The 23,875-nt window shown below is 40.0% G+C and overlaps 1 protein-coding gene across 1 annotated transcript; it reads right to left on the reverse strand.

The window, feature by feature from the left end:
* Positions 1 to 3,477: 3,477 nt before the first annotated feature.
* On the reverse strand, positions 3,478 to 5,541 carry LOC113295181. The gene has a single exon (XM_026543536.1). It carries the CDS (start codon positions 5,539 to 5,541, stop codon positions 3,478 to 3,480), a length of 2,064 nt encoding a protein of 687 aa, XP_026399321.1.
* Between the last annotated feature and the right edge of the window lie 18,334 nt (positions 5,542 to 23,875).

Consider the following 23,875-nt stretch of genomic DNA (forward strand, 5'->3'; position numbering starts at 1 on the left):
TTATGATTTGGCTATTAGTCTAGAAGAAAAATTAATTTTGGGCCCAAAACAATTTGGGGACCTAGGCGGCCGCCTTGCTCGTCTTGCCTTTAAGACGACCCTATCCCTAAGCCGTAATTCTGGGAATCAACAATTACGACTTGGTTATTAATCAAAATCAGTCGTTAATTTGTATGGATTTCACTTTATGTGCCACTGTCTAACTTACGTATAGGTCGAGGTGTCATAAAACCTAGACGTGAATAATGTAAACATTCAATGCCTTTGGTTTTCGGAAAAGAAAAAAAAAACAAGAAATTGTGAGTGATTCAAAATACATAGGCTCACTTATAATCACCACCCTTCAAAATACATATCATTATATAATCACTGCCCTTCACTTCATATTCATCGGAAGTCATTATTACACATCGGGCCTCCCTAGAAAATTTTAATGACGTCCATAATTCAAATATTTCCTCGAACCGATTACACAAACCCATAGAATTTCGTCATTATAATCGTATCCTTTTCTTAATTGAGGTAACAAGCATCCTTCATTCAATTGGAGTCCGATAATTTCCTGTGACAAGTTCCACAACTCTTCTTGGTGACAATCCTTCACCGAAAATACGCCTTGTTGGTGCGAATGTATAACTAAATCCATATGAAACGTAATGAATGACGCAATGGAATAAGTTACGAGTAAATGGTGTCCACATATTATCATGGTCTGTATTGTGCTAGTACAAATCGAGATAGAAATGATCGGAAATTGAACGGAATTCAAGTAACCTATGGTATGCAGCCATTAAAACTTCATTAAATACATCTTAGTCCCAAAATGGGATGTTCTTACAACTTAAAAGAAAAGAGAAACCCTAAGCTAGTGAAGAATAAGGAACGTACAGCTGTCCCGCTCTCATTGGGGCCGACACTATCAATGATTGGCTGAAATACAAAGCTATTTAGGCAGACAAAAAATTACAGAGGGCACCCAAGGAAAGTATAACGCAGCCACACCGAGAAGGCATATGACAATACCCTCCCCATCAGCACATCCTTTTCCTCAAGGATGGAACTTAGGAAAGTGATGTGCAATATATTTGGTGTCCTCCCATTATTGCATCCGCTGCAGAGGCATTAGTCCACCTAATGAGTAGTTGAGGTACAGAAACTCCCCATATGATGACAGTTCTGGAGTCCAATGCAGCAGCAGGAATGACCAGGATTTGACCATCTGTATCCAATGTTGGCAGTGTGGGAGCAAGGTGATGGAAGTACCAATCTGCTTCTTGAGTTGGGATACATGGAAAATAGAGTGAATTCTAGCATATGGTGGTAAATCTAATTTGTATACAACAGCTCCTATCTTCTGTAGAATGGTGAAAGGCCCATAAAATTTAGCTGCTAACTTGAAATTTCTTATAATAGCTACAAAAGCTTGTCTGTATGGTTGCAGCTTCAAGTAAACTTTGTCTCCCACCTCAAACACTCTCTTAGTCCTCTTTTAGTCAGCAAAAAACTTCATCCTCTTTTGGGCATGATGAAGGTTGTCCTTTAAGATAGTAAGAATAACATCCTTCTGTCTCATGTGCTCCGCAACATCAACAACTGAAATAGTAACAGAAGATGGGAAATCCAGGTGTGGAGGAATGTACCCATATAGAGCTTGGAATGGACTCATTTTAAGCATGTGTGATAATTGGTATTATACCACCATTCTGCCAATGGGAGCCACAGGTGCCACTTCTTTGGTTGGTGGCTGCACATGTACCTCAAGTAATTTTCTAGAGAAGAATTGACCCTCTCAGTCTGTCCATCAGTTTGTGGGTGGTAGGCAGTGCTTAAGTTCAGCTGAGTGCTAAGTGCTTTGAACAGGTCTTTCCAAAAGTGGCTGGTGAAGATCTTATCTCTGTCAGAAGTAATTGAAGTAGGCAATCCATGGAGTTTAAATACATTGGCAATGAATTCTCTTGCCACAGAAGAAGTTGTATATGGGTGAAGAAGACCAATGAAGTGGTTGCACTTGGTCAGCCTATCTACAACAACCAGAATTATAGACTTTATCTCACTCATTGATAGACCTTCAATTAAGTCCATGGAGATATGCTACCAAACATGATTTGGTATGGGTAAAGGTTGAAGTAGCCCAGCTGGAAAATTATGCTCCACTTTGTTTCTTTGACAGACATCACAGGTGGAGACATATAAGAGGATATCTTGCTTTATTGCAGGCCAGAAGAAGTAAGCTTTAGCTTTATTGTAGGTTGCTTGCATACCAGAATGACCCCCAACAGCTGAGGAGTGCAGAGATACCAATTTTTTTGATTTTGTGTCAGCTGACATACCCACATATAATCTGCCTTTGTATCTCAAAATGCCATTAGTGTAAGAGTATTTAGTAGGAGCATCAGGTGTGAGAAGTAATTGAGCTATAAGACTTTGCACTTTGGTATCTGAATCATAACTCTCAATGATATCTGCAGTTCAAGTAGGCTGTGATACTGTAACGGAGGTGCATTGTCCTGGTTCATGAGGCCTTCTAGAAAGTGCATCTGCTACCTTGTTTTCTAAGCCCTTCTTGTAGTTGATCTCATAGTCAAAACCCATAAGTTTCATGAGCCACTTTTGCTGTAAGACAGTAGAAATCTTCTGCTCCGAGAAGTAATGTATACTATGATGATCAGTTTTAATAAGGAACTGCTGACCTTGTAAGTATTGTTTCTACCATTTACAGCTTGCACAATTGCCAAAAGTTCCTTCTCATAAGTGGATAAGGAAACAACTCTTGGGCCCAAAGGTTTGATGTAGACGGAAATTGGTTTGTTCTCTTGCATTAGTACAGCTCCAATCCCTGAGTCACAAGCATCAGTTTCTACTGTAAACTGTTTACTGAAATTAGGTAAGGCCAACACAGGAGTAGTTTTCATGGATGTCTTGAGAGCATTGAAGGCATCAGTTGCAGCAAGAGACCAAAGAAAGGAATCTTTATTTAATAATTCAGTTAATGGTCTACTGATAAGGCCATAATCTTTCACAAACTTTCTGTAGTACCCTGTGAGGCCCAAAAATCCCCCCAGCCATTTGATGTTTGTAAGAGTAGGCCAGTCCACCATGGCTGATATATTTGCAGGGGCTTCCATAACCCCATTGCCCGTAATAATATGACCCAAGTACTCTATTTCAGGTTGCCCAACAGAACATTTAGAGAAGTTGGCAGTTAACTTATTGTGTCTGAGTATCTCTAAGGTGGTTTGTAAGTGAACTAAATGAGCTTCCCTATAGATTAAAATGTCATCAAAGAAGACAAAGATGAATTTCCTGAGATGATCTTGAAAGACATTATTCATTAGAGCTTGAAATGTAGCAGGAGCATTTGTTAGGCCAAATGGCATGAGCCGGAATTCAAAATGTCCATGATGGGTTCTGAAGGCTGTTTTATGGATGTCAGGTGGGTATACTCTGATTTGATGGTAACCTGATTTTAAATCTATCTTAATTAGTAAAGAACTTAGAACCATGTAGTTCATCTAGGAGCTCATCAATGATAGGGATAGGAAATTTGTCTTTGATGGTGAGGCTATTTAATTTCATATAATCTACACAAAACCTCCAAGAGTTGTCATTTTTCTTGACAAGTAAGATTGGAGAGGCAAAGGGACTGTTGCTTGGTTTGATGATACCAGCTTGCAGCATTTCTTTAACCAAATTCTCAACAACTGTTTTCTGTATGTAAGGGAACCTATAGGGTCTGAGATTAACTAGTGCAGAGTTTGGTTTGAGTGGTATTTTGTGGTCCAAGGATATTTGAGGAGGTAGCTGTGTTGGATCACAAAAAACATCAGGGTATTGATTTAGTAATGAAGAGATTTGAGGTGGTGTATGTGAGTGTGTAGGGGTAGGGGAAATGGAGAATAGTTGACCCACCAGTCCATGAGTGTGCTTCTGGAAGAATTTCTTTATTTTTGTTCCACTCATCATGCTAATTGATGGTTTAGGTTGATCTCCAGTGAGGGTAATCTTCTTACCCTTGTATATAAATGTGATGCATAGCTTGGACAAGTTGAACAAGACATCCCCCAAATTTCTCAACCAGTCAACACCTAATACAATGTCACAGCCACCTAACAGAAGAAGTCTCAAATCTCCACAAAACTTGTGCCCCTGCATTGACCAATTTAGTTGAGAACATATACCTGAGCTGACAGTCTTTTCATCATTTTCCACAGTAACCAATAAACTAGTAGTGTGTTCCACATGAAAGTGTAGCTCTTTGGCCAGAGCATTGTTGAAGCTGTTAGTGCTCCCAGTATCTATGAGAATGGAGATGGCCTTCTTGTTAATGGAGCCTGGAATTCTGATAGTATCAGTAGAGATAGTACCTGTCAAAGCATGCAAAGAAATCTCCATATCACTCTCTACAACAAGTGCTTCCTCTGTATCTATTAGCATCTCATCCTCTGGCTCAGGATTGTCTATAGTCTCTTCACCAATCAAGACACATAGATATTGCTTTTTACAAATGTGTCCCCTTCTATAATAGTCATCACAATTAAAACATAGTCCCTTAGCTTTCCTGGCTTGTACTTGTTCAGGAGTAAGGCTTTTTAGTGGTATGGGTGTATTTGTTTTTGGAGTTGATTTGGGAGAAAGTGAGGTAGATGGGACAACATTAGGTTTTGGAGTGAATGTAGTGGAAGTAAATGGCTTGGTGGTGGAAAAATTGGGAGTGAATTTTTTTTGTGGTGGTTTGGTAACCTTCTGTTGTAGGTTGAGTGTTTTTTCTTGCATTCTATCAAGTGAGAAAGCCTGTAACAATGTTTTAGGATCGAACATAGGCACTGAGCTTCTGAGTTCTTCTTTCAAACCACCAATAAAGCTAGCAATGAAGTATGACTCAGGAAAATGTGGATGAACACTCAACAACAAGGCTTTCAAATACTCAAATTCTTCAAAGTAAGCTTCAACAGTAGTCAGTTGAGTCAACTTATTGAATAAACCCACAATATTATCGTTTGCAGGGTTTTCAAAACGAGCACAAACATTATCACAAAAGCACTTCCAAGAAATATGGGTTTGATTGAGGCAGAAGTTGTCATACCATTTAGATGCTTTACCATCAAGATGTATAGCCGCCATCCTAGTTTTGGTGTGGTCTGGAAGATTATTCATCTGAAAATAATACTCACATTTCTGTAACCAGCTTTTTGGATTGTCGTCGTCAAAACGATGGAAATCAACTTTCGGCATACGCTGTGGTGGCAGAAGATCTCTTCCTCCTGAGTTCATATTAAACTGAGACCCACCCATATGATTAGTGCCAGAATTAGACTCACGATTCTCAGAAGCATCTCTATTATTTAGATCTCGAGTAGAAAATTTTTTCTCAATTTGATCTTGAAACCCATTCTCTATTTCTACCTTGAGCGACTGCAAATCGTCTTTCGTAGTAGTCGATGTAAGTTGTAAAGCGATATTGTTCACCTTTTGTGTGTAATGAATCGAGCTCCCATTGCTGTCTGGTGTTGGTATCGTGTAGTTCTTTGAAAGTAGGGCCATGATTGAGGAAGTGAAGTACGGCTCTGATGCCAATTGTATTGTGCTAGTACAAATCGAGATATAAATGATCGGAAATTGAACGGAATTCAAGTAACCTCTGCTATGCAGCCATTAAAACTTCATTAAAGACATCTTAGTCCCAAAATGGGATGTTCTTACAACTTAAAAGGAAAGAGAAACCCTAAGCTAGTGAAGAATAAGGAACGTACAACTGTCCCGCTCTCATTGGGGCCGACATTAGTTAATGATTGACTGAAATACAAAGCTATTTAGGCAGACCAACAATTACATAGGGAACCCAAAGAAAGTATAAGGCAGCCACACTAAGAAGGCATATGACATGGTGATCCGATAATCGCATGTCAATCTAATATTTCCCATTAAACGTCGTCCAAATTCTTGAAAGGTCTCATTTAACTCCATCTTCGTTTATTCTCTTTCACATCACATAATTGGATTGTAGAAATCGGGGACACCACGTAGTTGAAGTAACCACTTTTGCCTTACGTAAAAATTTTGGTTTATTCCCCAATATTTTGTCGTATCTAAATTGAAGCTTAAAAGGGCATTTGCACTTCAGTCATAGTCCACACTTTCTTATTGTTGTTGTATATAATTTTTCTTACTCAGTCAACATAAAAAATAAAATAAAAAAGCGAATGTACAATGATTAGGCTATATTAGCGCTAAGACGAAAGGTTGCACGCCAATAAGACCTATTTGAAACTAAAATAAACCTCTTCAGGCCATTCAACAGACTGAATGAAACCTGGCCTACCCTCATAAAACTCATAACTTTCCTCAGCCAACAAACAAGCTTGTTTGGCCGAGGCATCAGCTGAAAAGTTAGCCTCTCTGTGGCTATGAACATATCTTTTATATTGTTGTAAAAACTCTTCGCCATTCTCCACTTCTGCATTAGCTGCCACGGTAACTCCCCTTTCTGAAGAGCTAATATGCAACTCATCGAATCCGATCTGACGCAAAGATTTTTGACATTCCACCTTTGAGCAACAACTGCGCCATAGATAACCGCACACACTTCAGCATAGTAATTGGTCTGCCAGCCCAGTCCAACGCACAAAACTCCCAGAACTGCCGAGTTAGAATCACGAAAAACTACACCAGAACCAGCTTGGCACTGGTTGCCAAGTGATGCACCATCACAACAGATCATAAGCTCACCTGGATTAGGCGGCGTCTAAGTAACTTCAATTGGAACAGAGTGCTTGAAAGATCCGTGCTTCACTCTAAAGAAATTCAAAATGCACAAATCATCTAAGGTGTTGTGCATGTGGCCCTTCAATCTAATTGAGTTATCACGAATTACCTGATGAACTCGTCCCTTAAATTCAAGCCATCGTACACACATGTTCTCATAATAAGCCTTATTGCGCAGCTTCCATAACTCCGTAACTATTGCAAGATTTGCAACAATCCACAGATCCTTTATCATCCTACTACGCCCTTTTGCAGCCTTGTAAGAGGCCACAAGATCTTCATTCGGTTTCAGTTTAAAAATATCAGCCGCCCAATTCCAAATCTTCTTAGCAAATTTGCAATGCCAAGTGACATGGCTGACATCTTCGCAATTCTCTCTGCACATGCGACACATAGAAGGCATCTCCCTACATGTCTTCTTAATGATGTTATCTTCAGTAGCGCAGCATTGTTTATTAAATAACTTCCAGTAATGAACACTTAAGGTAGGATGCACAACACTTCTAGTGAAAAGAGCCGCAGTTGGCGAAACTTCCGCAGGTGCCCTGATGGCAGCCTTAGCCGACTTGACAGAGAATACGCCCTTGTTGTCCAAGTCCCAAATTTTGTAATCATCTCCACCACCAATAAGAGGCAAATTATCAACATCAATATTGCAACGTAACATCAATTCCTTAGTGTTTGTAGGAATAACCCAAGAACCATCAACAATAATATCACTAACCTTGGCCTTAAAATCATTAGGACCCTTTTTAGTGATGCCAAGCTTTTGCGCAATTGAAAAATCAACACACCAATTATCAAAAAATAAGGAAGTATTAGCACCATTACCTATAATTGAGCGTGTATGCTTTTGTACAAAGTTATACACCAATATGATTCCTGGAAAAACCGAAGAACCCAATTTATAATCTATCAAGTTTCCATTTAACTTGAAATACTTCGCCTTCAAAAATCTGGCCCAAGTCTTATCAGAGTCACGAATCGAAACCCACAACTTCATAAGCATGGCCCTATTAACATCAGTCAATTTCTTAAGACCAAAACCACCTTCACGCTTTGGACGGCATAAATCATCATAAAGAACCGTAAAGTATTTACGTTTCTCAGCATCTCCAGACCACAAGAAATTTCGAATGGCCCTCTCAACTGACTTGATAGCCGTGCATGACCACTTATACACAACCATGGAATGAAGCAAATAACTAGAAATCACTGATTTAATCAGAACTAGCCGAGCCTGAAAAGATAAGAGCTTACCCTTCCAAATGGAATATAAATTGATGCTTAAAAGGGAATACACGCTTCATCTTACTATGAGGTCCCTTTTTCCTCGTGATTTTTGTTTTATGCTCACAATCGCTTTTCCAATTAATCTCGTACTCTCTACTGCACTCACAAACCATTTGAAAGTTGGTGTTTCCGACTTGTTTATTCTGGACTATTATACACATTTTTTTCCCTTGTTCTCAAGTACACTTCTTTGCATATTCTTTATCTTTCTACTCAAAGTTGTTTGCATAATGAACACTTGTGTCCTCTGAAACTTTAACAGATTGGGGTTGGTTCTCCATAACTAGGATATCTGGGTGATGTTCATCTATTGTAATGTAGGATACAATATGCAACTATAATAAAATGAAATTTATCATAGTATTAGTAGGAAAAACTAAAAAAGAAAAATTTATGGCTAAATCAGCAAATACAACCCAACCGGAAGATAAATTGCGGCTTGGAAGTCCCAATGGTAAAAAAGACCAACCCCTAGATCAACAAAAACACCCGACCTCTGGAGAAGTTTACGACTTGGAAAACATGCAAAAACAAACCGTAAAAAGGACCTACGACTATGTTTCCCAGCAGTATGTTGTCCTGGTTCTGAAAATTGTTGGACGTTTTAATAAACAGCCACGAAACCAAGCCGTAAACAACAGCCTGGTAACCCGGACGTACATGAACAAACGACTAGGTATCCCAACCGACACTGACAAATAATAAATGTTATTTAAAGATGCCGACCAGGTAAACCGGTTGTTGTAATGTTTACGACTAGGTATCGCAACTGTCACCGACAACAGTAATATTCCCATGCAACGTGGGGAAAAACCTTGCCGTAGGTTCAGTGTTACGGCCTTGATACTTTATCGATCCAACCGTTCGTGCAGTATTACCGCTGGAAATCATGAACAGGCCGTAAAATTTGACTACGGCCTGGAGTTCATAATATTCCAGCCGTGATCTGGTTGTACGGCTGGAAACTTAGGTTTTATTGGAACTAAAATACTGAAACTTCCTTCGATTAAAAGTAGAAAACTTGAAATTATAGTTAGAATTAAAGGTGTACTCGGTTGTCTTCGACGTCGGTTTCTTCATCATCTTCTTTTTCCTGTGTTGGTCCTTCGAATTCATAATAAAGTTCATAAGGGTTTTCAAAAGTTTGAGAATTTGTCTCATGATTTTCTGAAAAATAAGCTAGATATTATAGTTTTTTTTTAATAAGAAAAGGAGAACACCACCTTTACTTAAACAATATAGGTAGGATAATACAATGCCCAATTGAATTCGGGATTAATAGTTAGTTCCTGAATTAAATCAATTAGGTCTTCATTTGTCCATCTTCTATTGATGACATTCTGATTATAAAGTTTTGAAATACTAGCCGATAGAAAATTATTAAATCTACTAACCAAATTGAAAGATATAGCTTTAAAGTTAACAAGTTTTGAGTTGTGATCTCCAAAATAAGAGCTATTCGTGAATCTTTTTTTTTTCGCCTTAGCGTACATTCCAATAAGAAACGCAAGGATAGGTTCTGAATCGCTCTGGAATTCTATGTGGTGGCCAGATAGCTTTGTTGCCCATTGGAAGGCTGCTTCAGCACCATTTAGCTCTAATTGTTCTCTTGAGTTCCATCCGGAAGATTCCCCTCTAGCTTCTTTGCAGTTACCTGCATCATCAATCAAAGTTAATCCTACAGCTGAATCACAAATATCTGGTAACATTGATATTGCAATGTTAATTCTATATCGCATAAAACCAGGATAATGGCAGCAATTGAGGTTAGTTATTTGGAGGTTAGAGTCCTGCATAGGATCATAATAAAGACTTTGATTAATGTTATAGTTAGCATTATAAACATTCATAGTGGAGTTTATGAATTTCAATATGGTCTTGGCTGTCTTCCAACAGTTATGTACTTCTTTTTTGAAAACTTTGTCACAACGAGCTTTCCATATGTGCCAAGTTATGGTACTACATAATTCTTCCCACCTCATGTAAACTCCATCTCTACCTGCATTGTTAAACCAACCATTTATCCATTCATGACAAGTGTTAGCGTTGTGTTTCACGTAACTTATCTGAAAGTTGAGATGATTTCATACTTGTGAAGCAAAATTACATTCTAAAAACAAGTGAGTTAAAGTTTCTCAATGATTATTGCAAAGTTGACAAGTAGTATTAATGCCCGGAAGGACAGCAGCAGCTCGCATACTATTGGGAAGTATGGATTGTGCAAAACATGAACATTTTTATTGAAGGCTAAACCTTCAAGTTCCAAATGGGACCCCAGTCAGTAGCTATGTTGTTGATGGTATTGAGGTTATTATGAAGAGATCTAACAGAAAATTTCCCGTCATTAGTCAAAGTTCAAATGGCATTATCTTCTGTGTTGTCCATTGGGATGTGGATTTCTTTTATTATGTTCACAGTCTGAGTGTCAAAACAAGCATTAAGTTTCGCAATATTCCAAGGTTTCTCTGTAGTGATCAGATCACCAACATGGTTGAGACCTCCAGTGTCTATATTTGGCTTCACTATGGGAGGTTTCTTATTGGGGATCCAATAATCTCTCCAGATATCTATCTTTTCTCCATTTCCAATATTCCAAAAACAATTTTTTTGAATTAGAGCAATACCGTTCTTTATGCATTTCCAGGTCCAACTGTCTGTTTGTTTGGGTTTAGAATCTATAGTTGATGGATATTATTAGTTTCTCGCGTTGTGAATATGAAGATTCACCTACATCAATTTTTTTGTTTGGATCAATCATTTTAAGTCTTACTGGAACTCTTTTTTTCTCTCTTCTACTCTCCCCTTTGAATTTCTCGTGGCTTCTGATTCTCGATTTCACTAACTTAAAGAAATCGAGTAAGCTAATTGAATCAGTAATCTTGATTAAAGATGTCAATCAGGTCCATAACCCTAATCAATGGGGGTATATTAGCCATTATGAGAATTCGGGTAAGGAGTTATAGGAATTACTATTTAATAGGATTCAAAATCTAATACGTCCAGATGTATATACTATGTTCGGTTTGAAAATATGCCGATGAATGCATTTTGTGCCCATTTTCATTTTCTTTTTGTTGTTGCCAAACAGAAGAAGTCCTCCATATGGTCTTGAGACAAGTCCAGAGGGTGACTAATTACCCACTAGGCAAAATGTTATATTGTTGAATACGTTTTTCAAAGCTTAAATTAAACAAAACTCCGTAAATGTAACAAAGATAACAAAATCAAACATTTACAAATGAAACCGAATTTAAATCACAAATTAATCTCGAGCTGCATATACTAATATGATCCTCAAATGAGATTAGCTCCCTCTAACTGTTCGAATTCGTTACCTTCCCATATATGATCACCAGCCAAGTATCTCGTTGATTTTTCACCCATGGCTTCCAACGAAGCAAAAGTATGTGTGAGGAATTGCTTCGACATTGGCAAAGTATTTAGTGGACACTTCATCATCATCTGATATCATTTTTAACTTGGGCGTTTTATCGTAACAATAAAGTGCTTCGTCATTGTACATAAGTACGAGTTCTTCATTCTCGGTAAGTAAAATCGGCTTAAACCACGTCCATTTACGATTAAGATCCCCGCCTTCAAAATCTATATTGAAATCCAAGCACCAAACCTCTTTCGGGTCGCTGTTCTTGGTAGCTTTTTTTTTCAAGGACCATATCTCCATACGAAGTTTTTCCAAGTAAAAACACAATTTCCCTCCCAATGCTACGAGTCCGTGTGAATCACTGTTGCAATCACAGTCAATCATACACGGAGGAAAAGGGAGCAATCGGAACTCCTCATCTGCCAAATCGAAGGCCATAACGTTCTCCTTTCCAATCCAATAGACAGCTCCATTTGCAAATGCACCAGCGCCAGGATGTGTAATCAACGAATAGGTGTAGATGGGGAAAACGATTTGCTGGTTTTTAAGGAATTGAGGAGATGACCGTACGGAGGAGACTCCTCGAACCGAGCGAAATGTTAAACCTCACACAGATGCACCGCTGCAAAGGGGGTGCTTTAGATTCGAGAGATCAATCTGTAGTACTCCGGCCTAAATCAAGACAATGAACGTTTCAGAGTAAATTCGGTCACAAGAGAGGATGGGTTGATCTGTAGGAGGGAAGCTGAGAAATGTGTGGAATCAATGGTAATCAAAGATTGTGGGTGTGTGAATTCTGAATACGATAAGCTCTGAGTGATTGAAATTGCTACATTGAGAGTAGTTGCTCAATTGATGAGTTGACAATATCGTGTTGTCAGTTTGACGTGAGATTGATGATACTGATGATGTCGATGATTCAATCATGATTCAGAGACTTATTTATATTGTAGACACCATGATTCCATGAAGTGTGACAGTTGATGGAATCAAGGAGTGGGGAGGTGGAGATCATGTTTGAAACCAGTTGCTCAACGTGTGGAGACTTGGTCGATTTTCCACCCACTACCTCGTGAATTCCTTCAACTGATTGCACGACTTGCTCACATTCCATCGTGTGTTTGAACACACGTGCCGTAGACCGCCAGACCAAAACCCTAAGTGATATCCCCCAAGTGACACGATTGACGTCTCGTGGTTTGTTAGTCAATTGATGACTTCGTGGTTTGATGGGACGACGAGTCCATGTAGTTGTTGACTTGAATATGATGTTCTGAAACTCATGAGTTGAACATGTCATGAGATAGAGGTATAGTTCTTACGATGAAGTGAGAAAGTATTGCTCATTCGATGGATCGTTGAATATTGATTTTTGAACCAATATCCCTTGGTTTGAGAAAATATTTATCATCTGAGCAAGTGTTTCTCATGTGATGAATTGTTGAATATTTGATCGTCTGAGCATGTGTTGCTCATCTGATGGATTATTGACAGCGTACCAAAAATATTAATTAGAATACTGGTCGTTGAACCGAGCATAATTAATAAAATTAATGACCATGAGGTTGTCGTAAAATTATTAAGGTTGGAATCTGGAATGATGATCCTTGGATTCAGAAAACCTAATTTGATCAATTGATGATCAATTCATGGTTCGTCAGAATTTCAACCATGGGACGAAGGAGGGAGCGATTACATGGGATCGTGGATCAACCATGTAGTGTCCATATGCTCACGTGAGAAAATACGAAGAACTCCTGAAGAGTTGACGATTTATTGGTGGAAGAATGATTAAATGCTGGCTTAATCATTTATTCAAAATGCTCGTCTGAGCCTTAGGCGAGAAAACCTAATTAATTATGACGAGGTGAGGGACCGACCATGGAGTCATGAAACCGGCCCTGGGTTGTCACGTGACCGCCTGACGATTACTTCATGAAAATCCAAAGCCTTTGGAAGAGTTTTGGACCTAATACGAGCAATTGTGCAAATTAGGTCAAAACTGTGAAAATTGATGGGACCGGCTCCCGTGAGACAAAGAGCCAATCTTGATCGGTCAAGATAGCGTGCTCGTGTCCCCAATGCGTCCGCGTCTCAGTCCTGAGAATTTTGATATTTTCTGGCGTGCAATTGAGCATCCATTCGAGAAAATATGTCAAAATTAGGGTTTCGACGAAAATGAGGAAAACACCATGAGATGATGAAAAATAATTATAAAATAAGGAATGAGGAGGCGTGGGACCGCGGTGGTCAAGGCATGGTCGGACGGTCTTGAGCACGGTCCTGTGGTGCCTTTTCCTTAATTTTATAATATTTTGATGTTTTTATGAAAAATTCATGAATTTTGAGAAATTTGATGAATTTAGGGAGTTTCCATGAATTGAAGGAGTTTTCATGAGTTCGGGGAAGGAAAAAATATTAAAATAATAAAACAAGGGCGTGTGGGACCGTGGAAGCGCGGCCGGCCGGCTAGGGCCCGGTCCCACGAGTTTCCCTAATTTTTTAATATTTTTAGGTATTTTGATGATTTGAGGGAATTTTTCCTAATTTGAGAGAAATACCATAAAATCAAGGAATTTGATGAATTCAAGGAAAAATAGGATAAATAATAGTAAAATAATAAATCAAAGGGCGTGTGGGACCGGCTAGGGCATGGCCGACCGGCTAGTTGCCCGGTCCCACAAGTTTTTTTTATAATTTTATTTTATTTATTATTATATGATGATCTGTTCAAAATACCATGAAATCAAGGAGTTTTTTCATGAAATTAGAGAAATAATAATAATAATAAAATAATAAGGAACCGTGGGGTGTGGGCCGGTTGGGACCAAGGCATGGTCGGTTGGCCAATGGTCACGCCCCACACTCCTTTCCTTAATTTTACATTAATTTTTATGGATTTATGGAAGTACCATGAAACCGAGGAGTTTCCTCGAGACGAAGGAGATTTGATAAAATGAGAGAATTTTCATCAAATCATGGAAAATAATAAAAATGCATTAAAAATATAAAACTGGCGTGGGATTGACCACGACACAGTCGGTCGTGTGTCCGTGCTCCCAGCACCCTGGTCAATATTATTTATTATTTTCTTCTTTATTTTGCATAGGTTCATCGTTTCGTTGTATTTTTGAAATACTCGTTCGTGCGGTGACTGTTAGTGTATCGTCGTTGAATACACCTTCACCATTTGAATCGGGGCTTACTTAGAGGTAGCTCAGACGCCCGGTTGTTGATTATTTATTACTAATTATGGAATTCAGTGGAGAATAGTTCACAAAACTGAGTAATAAGATGTTTATTATTAATTCATAGGATCAGCTGAGGATTCGACTACGAATTCAGAATAATAAAGTGAGCATTACCATTCCATGGGATCGTAGATTCGACCATAGAATCAGAGTAATTAAGATTTATCTATTACCATTTATGAGACCAGTTGTGGATTCGATCATGAAATCGGGGTAATGAGATAATATAGTTATTTCTATTCTATGAGATCAAGCCGTGGATTCGATCATAGAATCAGAACAATTGTTTATTGCCATTTCATGGGATCATGTCGTAGATTCGACCATGAAATAGGGGCGATTGTCATTGCCATTCCATGGGGGAAGGCGTGGATTCGACCATGGAATAGGAGCAATAATAGATTATTCTGGGAATTCAGTAGTGAATGTCACGGCAAAATTAATCTTAATTAGGAATAATTAACTTTGTGGCTCTATACTAGCAGAGCGAGCTGTCTAGGAGCACTAATTATCCTGATATGATCTTGTCGGTAAGTCATATCCTTTATATAGTCAGGGTAAACTCGTTGTTTGTTCCTGAAGACGTTACCGCTCTATACTAGCAGAGCAAGCTGTCTAGGAGCCGTCCATCTCGTGATACTATATAGAAATAATCACTGAAAGTGTTCAGTATTCATGAGATATGCCGTTGTCCAGTCGTGAGACTACATATCTACATGTATTCTGAGAGAAAGTACTCTCCGTTGAGAATTCGATGAGAGACACGTGTCTCAATATTCACGTCTGATTGCTGGATCAGAGCTTCGTATAATTATGAGTTTACGATTTTATCCCTTTTCGAAAATCCACCATCTACATTAAGTCCCCTTCTTACTGAGGAAAGCTGTGTTCCTCAGTCAGCATTAAATGGTGATTTTCCGGCCATAAATAATACCAGTAATTGAACTTAGTCCTAAGTTGAGACGTTACCGGATTTAGAGAGCATGAGCAAACCACGACTTGATGAAGGCTTCAATGTCACGATTGGAGCGTCTTTTGATGAGCATAAATTGGTGTTGAACCGCTGGTTTGGACGACGAGTCCGTGGTCGGTTAGGATTCGCGGGCCGGGCCCAATAAGGAAATCCTTGGAAAATTAGGTTTTGGAAATAAAATAAAATATAAAATGAATTAACCCTTTTTTTTAATTCACGACAAGCAACTTCATCACCTCTCCATCACCTCACGTCAACATGAGAAGGAGAAGTTTTCCGCCGATCAGCGCTGCCAGTCGCCGTTGCCGCCGGCCAAATTCCGGCTGACCAGGTGCGTTTTTTTTTTTTTTTTGCTGATGTTGTGACCTTCATGAGTTGTTCATGTTTTTATCATTATGAAGTTATATACATGTGTGTATATTAGTGTGAGTTTTATGAAAAACCCTCGTTTTTGAAAACGTATGTTCGTTCGATCGTTAATTTTGCAAACTAACTATAACCCCTGATTTAGGAGAGATTTTTTTTTTGGTATATGAACCTAGGTTCAGTGATAAAACTTAGTTTATGAGCTTTCATGTGTACCAAGGTTCTATCATAAAAGAAGTGAATTTTCATGAAATCGGAATAATCTTTCGTTTTATAGACATATAACGATGACACGAAAGAAAATATGTATGATGAACTTGTGCCCAGTGATAAAATTTTGATTATGAGCTTTCATGTAAATACAAAACTTTATCATATGTATGAGATGTGAGATTTCACAATATTTTTGAAATAAACCTTCGTTTTAAAGACAAATAACGACGATACGAAAGATTTTTATATATATATATATATATATGCAGCCGTGACATATATTGTGCAAAATATGATGGTATATTTTATTTGCATGAATTAGATAAAATTCTTGAGAATTTATGTAAGCAATGTTGCATTAATTGCTGTTTTTTGAAAAATCAGAAACGTGGCTTTTGAGGAACCTTCGAAGATAGACAATATATTTATGATGAAATATTTTATTGTTGTAAACTTCATAGGTCAGTTGTGTGAATGTTCACATTATGAAAATTGTGTCCGTGATTTTATGAAAAATCAGTTTCGAAATTAATAAAGTTTCGTTCGTTTTTGCAGTTTTCGAAGAGACGAACGATTTTGAGGTGTTAACTATACCGTTACTATCATTATTTTTAGTGGAAGTACAAAAGGTAAGAGTTAAGAGTTACCATTTTTTGCTGATGTTGGTTTGTTTACATAGTAGTAATCTTTGATCTTCCGGTTCCAGAAAATGTCGACCAACAATAACAGCAATTACGATTACTGGTATTCCTCTTTTTCCTCTGGCTCTTATGATGAGGATTTCGACGCTCCTGTAGCGAAATCAAAGGCTAGGGTTACCCAGGAAGGGGAGAATCCTAATGTTCCCTTGGGGTGAGCGAAGAGTCTCTTTTGCTGAACTCGAAAAGAAAAGAGCTGAAGACAAAAAGGAGGATGCCCGTCAACGTGAAAAAGATCGCACCCGGCGTAAGAGACAGAGGGTTGAGGAGAAGCGTCAATTCTTGGATGGGGTGCCTTCTGATTCTGATGCTGATGCTTCTGAAGGAGAGATCACATGGGAACCATCCGAGCGTTACATTAAACCTGATAGAGCATCAGAGGACGATGAAGAAAATTGAAGCTGAAGCTGCAACAGAAGATAACTCGGATTCAGATGATGTTATCTTCCGTCCACCGGACTCCACCAATGATCCTGACAGTCACTCTGAAGAAGATGATTCCGAGAAGGACAGTGACGATGAAGCTGACAACTCGGATGAGTCCGACGAGTAGTTTTACTTCCATCTTCTTTAGACTCTAGAGCATTCCCTTTTTAGTCTTCATAGTGGATATCTTTCTTTTGACTGTTTAACCGACTTTACTTCAATTAGACTTTTCTTCTGAATGATAAACATTTTGTTAACGTCGATTTCTTCTAATCCATGACATGGACCAATGTCCATATATCCAGATTCATCATGACTTGTCGATTTTCATGAGAAGTAACATAACACACGACTGCAAATTCATGACGTGTACAAGGCCGCGTGGCCTATCCTTTGACCCGTGACGTTCAGTCCCCAATGTGTTATTTTCCTCCGCGTCTTCGGTATCGATCTTTGAAGCCTAGGGTTTCAGTGAAACTCGTAACTGAGTTGACTATATGACCATCGCCTGATATATATATCTTCAAGACTCCAAATCTATGATCCACGCAAAAATTTCTTCTATTCCTGAGTCAGTTTCATCGTGCAGAGAAGTTTTGATCCTACCCTCTTGCCGTCATGCCGAGCAATAGAATTTCTTCTCAAGATGATCTTCAGTCGAAGCGTGAAATAGCAACGTCTATCTCAGTAAGTTGTACACTTATTCTTCTTCTCCTTTCTTGTCTTTGTTCAATCGATATTGTTGATCACAAGAGAATGATTTGTCGTGGGACTGTAAGAAGAATGCTACTCCTCATAATGCAAGGCCTAAGCGGACTGTTAGAGCTCCTTCCCGGTATGGATCGGCTCGTGCTGAAGATGGATCGTCTGTAAGTAAACCTATGACTCTTGAGATTGTATTGAGTCCCGGGATTAACACTCCTTTGTTTCATCGTAGGCGGATGTCCGTGTCGTCGTCGATGCTAGACGAAGAAAGAGTGGAAAGTCCTTGACCGTGGTTGAGGTTGAGGAAAGCAGTAACTAGGCATGTGAAGATTCTGCAGGATCCGTGGAGACTGGAGACAGTGTTCATGCTCGTGAATACCCAACCGCTGGACTTTTATTCGAAGCCCCATTGATTAATGCCTTCCCAGACAATGAAATGGTCGGCGGATTCGTGATTCCCAAATGTTATGTGTCTTTGTACACCAAGATCTGGAAGAAGTATGGTCACAGTGCTACCACAGAAGTGTGGAAAGGTTTTCTTCCAACCCTTTTAACCACGGTAGCGGGGCTATTGCCGAACTGCACCAATGGGATGAAATGGTCTCGAATTGTGAGATATTGCGATTCAGTGTAAGCTGGCTCCGTCGTCGTCTTGAGATAATCAAGGTTCATAAGGCGGCAGAGGCTGTTGATGCAATTTCCATGAATGCAACTTTACTGGATGAGGAGAGGATACTGGGTCTGGAGTCAGCAAGGGTTGAGAAAGCGGTCGAAGACTTGAAGGCAAAGACCAAGATTTTTCAAAAGAATCTAGACGAGGCTTCTTACAGGGATTACCCGTTTCTGGATGGTTTGCTCTGAGTGAGCATTTGTGGTTGTTGTTTTTTGAGTAAATCTGAGTTTCTAGTTAGGTGAAACAGTTGATCATGGTATGAACGAATTTTGCTCATTTATGAAATGTTTAATGAACAAATGAGCATTCGCATGCTCTTTGGAGGAATGAAATTACATTTTTGAAAATGCTTGAAATGATGAAGAGGTAGTTTCTTTCATGGATCAGGCATAATAAGCTTTGAGCCATTTGTCATTGATGATGTTTCCTTCCTTTCCTCCATTGATTGCTAAAATTTTGTAGTATCTGCTAGACACTGCTTTGATAACAACATATGGCCCTTCCCATTTAGGAGAGAACTTAGGAGCAGACATGTCTTGTTGAATGTGCTTTGTCGTCTTTAATACCAAATCTCCTACTTGAAATGTTCGAGGTCTTACCATTTTGTTGTAGGCTCTGGAGATACTTTGTTTGTAAGCTTCCACATATTTTTCCACCTTGGTTCTCCTTGATTCCAGCATATCTAGCTCAACAATTCTTGATCTGGAGATTTCGGCCTCATCCCATTGTACACCACTGATGCTGCAATTCTGGCTGAGGGAACTTTGATTTCTGCTGGAAGTATGGCGTCAGCTCCATAGACAAGGGAATATGGCGAAGTCCCAATCGAGATCCTTGGTGCAGTTCTGTAAGCCCATAGATCCATGGGTAATTGCTCATGCCATGATCGAGGATTGTCATAAATCGTCCGGCTGATAATCCTGACCAAAGTCTTGTTGGTACTTTATGCTTGACCATTTCCTTGTGGATAGTAAGGCGTGGAGAAGATTTGTTTGATCCCATATTTATTGAGCAGCTTCTCAACATCTTGATTGGCAAAAGGAGTTCCGTAATCTGTGATGATATGCTTAGGAACTCCAAATCTGCATATTATGTGCTCTTTGATGAAGGCGACAATCGTAACTCCAGTGGTGCTTCGAAGAGGAATAACTTCGACCCACTTGGTGAAGTACTCTGTCGCAGTGATGATGTATTCATGTTGTTTTGAAGATGATGGATTGATATTCCCAATGATATCTAGTCCCCAGCTGTAGAAATGCCACAGACTATTCACAGAATTCAACGGGAGACAAGGAGTGTGGATGAGATTACCATGGGTTTGGCATTGGTGACACCTCTGAACGTGTGCGGCTGCATCATCTTCCATGGTTGGCCAATAATATTTCTCATGAATTTGAAGAAATAGTTTCCTCTTTCCTTGATGTTCTCCATCATGTACTTCCTTCAGGATTGTAGGGATTTCATGTTCGGCTAAGCACCTCAGTAAATTTAGACCAAAGATTTTGCGGTATAAGATCTCATCGAGATAGACGAATCTCTTAGCTTTCTGAATGAGTTTGACTGCTTGCTTCTTTTCCAGTGGTAGTTCGTTGTCCCAGAGGTATTTGATGTAAGGCTCCCTCCAGTCCCCAGTGTGGTGGACCGTCAAAACCTCCAAGTGATGAGGAGGTGTTTGGCAATCAGGACAAGATCTTTGTAAAGCTCTTGACTGAGTCTCCATGGATGGCCAGTAGTACCCCATTCTTTGAAGCTTTCTGTAAAGTGTTACCACTAACGTTTTCCCGCAGACTTCATCATGTATGCGCTTGAGTTGTTCTTCCACTTCGTCGCTCCCAAGACATCATGATAGAGATCCATCAGGGTTTCGATAGTATAGACCTCCATGAAGCAAGAAGCAGTTCTTCAATTCCTTGAGGCTGACTTGGCCTTCTGAAATAGAGCTGCTCAATTCATGAATGATGGGTGCTCGCCAATCGTTCGCTGGAATGTCTTCGATCTGAGTGAGCCAAGTTGAAGATATTGTAAGCCTCTGTACAGTGATCCTTTTCTGTGCTCCTTCGAATTGCAGCTTGGAGGTGAGAGTTGCTAGGCAATCAACATGCCTATTGTTAGTCCGTCCAATATGGACGATCGTTGCGTCAGCAAAATAGGTCAACAGTCGCTGAGCTTCGGTTATGAATGAATCAAGTGTGATTTCTTTGAGAGAATATGTTCCATTCATCTGGTTGACCAATAATTTTGAATCTCCCCTTATCTCGAGGTGTGTTGCTCCTGCTTGCTTGGCCAAAGATAATCCTAATAGGAAGGCTTCATATTCCGCTGAGTTGTTGGTGCTGTGGAAATCCAACTTGAAGGAATGTGAGAAAATTTTACCAGATATAGACACAAGCACTACGACCGCTCCTCCGGTGTTACTACTAGGGGTGGCAGACCCATCAAAGTATAGAATCCATGTTTCTTCCTTGATGACCAAGATGTCTGGGAATTCGCCGGGCACTTCTTCATGTAGTTTTGTTGTGTCTTCCCCTGGAAAAGCAGCGAGCAAGTCTGCTACCGCTTGACCTTTGATGGCTTTAGGTGGCGTGCAAGCTATGTCAAATTCTGACATTTGGAGTAGACACTTCGCTGGTCTCCCTATCAAGGCTGGCTTTGATAGCAAGAACTTTATGGGATCAGCTTTGGAGATGAGTACGACCCTGTTAGATAGCAAGTAATGTCTGAACTTCTGGATTGCATGTACCAAGGCCAGGCATGCCCTTTCGGCCTTTGGATATCGAAGTTGAGCATCTCTCATTGTGCGGCTGAAGTAGTATATCGATCGTTCGACGCCTTCGTCGTCTTCCTGAGTGAGGAGTGCGCCGATGGCGACGTCACTGGAGGCTGTGTAGAGAATCAGAGGTCGTCCCTGCACTGGAAACCTCATGACAGCCGGCGAAAATAATATCTGTTGTATTTTATGGAAAGCTTCTTGTTGAACAGCTGTCCAGGTGAAACTTGCTCCTTTCTTTAGCAGAGGTGTGAACGAAGCAATGAGTTGAGCTAATCCAGGAATGAAGCGTCGAATATAATTTAACTTTCCCATAAAGCTATCTAGTTCCTTCACAGTACGTGGAGGAGGCATGGTGGTAATAGCTTTTGCCTTGTCCATGTCGACTTTGATCCCTTCAGCCGTGACCAGGAATCCTAAGAATTTTCCGGAAGAAACTCCGAATGCGCACTTCAAAGGATTCATTTTTAATTTGTATTCCCTGCACCTTTCAAACACCTGCCTTAGAACTTCGAGATGAGATGCTCGAGTCTTCGATTTTACCACCACATCATCAACATAGTCTTCTACTTGCTTGTGCATCATGTCGTGGAATATGGCAGTCATGGCTCGTTGATAGGTGGCACCAGCATTCTTTAATCCAAAGGGAATCACAATGTAGTGAAAATTCCCAATGGGAGTACAGAACGCATTCTTGTTGGAGTCATGTTCATACATCTTGATCTGGTTGTACCCACTATAGCCGGCTATGAATGAGAACATACCGTGACCACTGGTTGCATCGACGAGCATGTCAATGTTGGGTAGAGGAAAATCATCCTTTGGACAACATTTATTCAAGTTCCTGAAGTCGACACAACATCTGATTTGACCATTTTTCTTCTTAACAGGTAACACATTTGCTAGCCACGTTGGATGAAGAATAGGCTTGATGAACCCTGCTGCCAACAGTTTCTGGATTTCGACCTTGATTTGCTCCTCGACTTCGTGTCTAAATTGTCTGGGCGGTTGTTTGATAGCTTTGGAACCAGGGACGATGTGCAGGTGATGGGTGACGAGTTTTTCATCCAGACCCGACATTTCTTCGTACGTCCAGGCGAAGACATCTTGATATTCTTTCAATAATTTTACCAGCTCGGTCCGTTCATCTGGTGATAGCGCTGAACTGATCATGATTGGCCTTGGATCGTATTCAGTCCCAATGTTGATTATTTCAAGATCGTCAGTGGTAGAGTCAGTGCCGTCCTGTAGCTATCGTGGGGCATCTTGGACTTCTTCTTCAAGTGATAGCTCACTCTGACACGATTCTTCATGGTGGGGAGACTTTTCATCGTTCTCCCCGATTAATTGTTAATCTTTCCGTCGGCGATAAATGACTCTCCCTTCTACGTCTCGATCGGTCGTGAAGTTTGTCCCTAGAGTTGAGGCTTGATCATTATGGCATTTAGTCGGTGTATTAGGTGACTTGATCATTTTAGCAGCTGAGGATGACGGATCGTTATAAGCCTTCTCGATAGTCTTCCAGTTTGGAAGTGGAGTATCGAATCCTACTTGGAGGTTCCGGGACGCCTTTTTGAGATTCAAGGAACTCAGTATCATAGACGGGAGCATAAGGAGATGATGAAGCCGGAATGCGAACAATCTTGTTGTCGAGCAGGGCCTTTATGCATTGATGGTATGTTGAAGGAACCACCTTGTTATCATGGAGCCATGGGCGTCCCAGTATTATATGGTAGTCAGGTTCTTGCTCGATCACATGAAACTTTGCTTTCGATCGAATCGGCCCCACCCTCAAATCTATGTATGCATATGCATATGTATGGCTTTGACTTCCTTCAAATCCTGTCATTAGGATGGGATAGCGAACGATTTTACCTTGTGGGAATCTGGCCATCCTGGGAGTCTTCATAGTGACAATGTTGGTGGAAGCACCGGTGTCAACAAGAGCTCTTCTAAATTCGGTGCCTTTGATGAAACCAGTGACATACAATGCTCGGTTGTGTCCTTCATCTGTCATGCGATCTTCTTCTCCAAAAGAGATGTTGTCGATCGAATGCCAAAGCACTAGGGATACTTCTTCATCTGATGGTGTTGGTGGCGTTATTTGCATGCTGGATGATATCTGGTTGAGTGCTGAAAATGTGTTTGTGCGCTGATCCCTGGAGAAGTGCAGGAGTTCACATAGATTTTCAATCAAATGTGTGAACTCTTGTTCCACCGGCTTCTCGTATGTGGTGAAGTTGTTGATTTGAGGGTCAGATGACGCTTCAGTCCCCGGTGTTGAGGCTTCTGGAGCGGAGATACCGCCTAACTCGGACGTTAATCTGATGAGAAAGTCGAAGATGTGGTTTATCGTCTCCTTCATC

Source organism: Papaver somniferum, chromosome 7 (assembly GCF_003573695.1).
Source record: "Papaver somniferum cultivar HN1 chromosome 7, ASM357369v1, whole genome shotgun sequence".
Taxonomy (NCBI): domain Eukaryota; kingdom Viridiplantae; phylum Streptophyta; class Magnoliopsida; order Ranunculales; family Papaveraceae; genus Papaver; species Papaver somniferum.

Coding starts and splice junctions, on each gene's coding strand:
- LOC113295181 (XM_026543536.1), bottom strand. CDS start 5,541: ATGGCCCTACTTTCAAAGAACTACACGATACCAACACCAGACAGCAAT.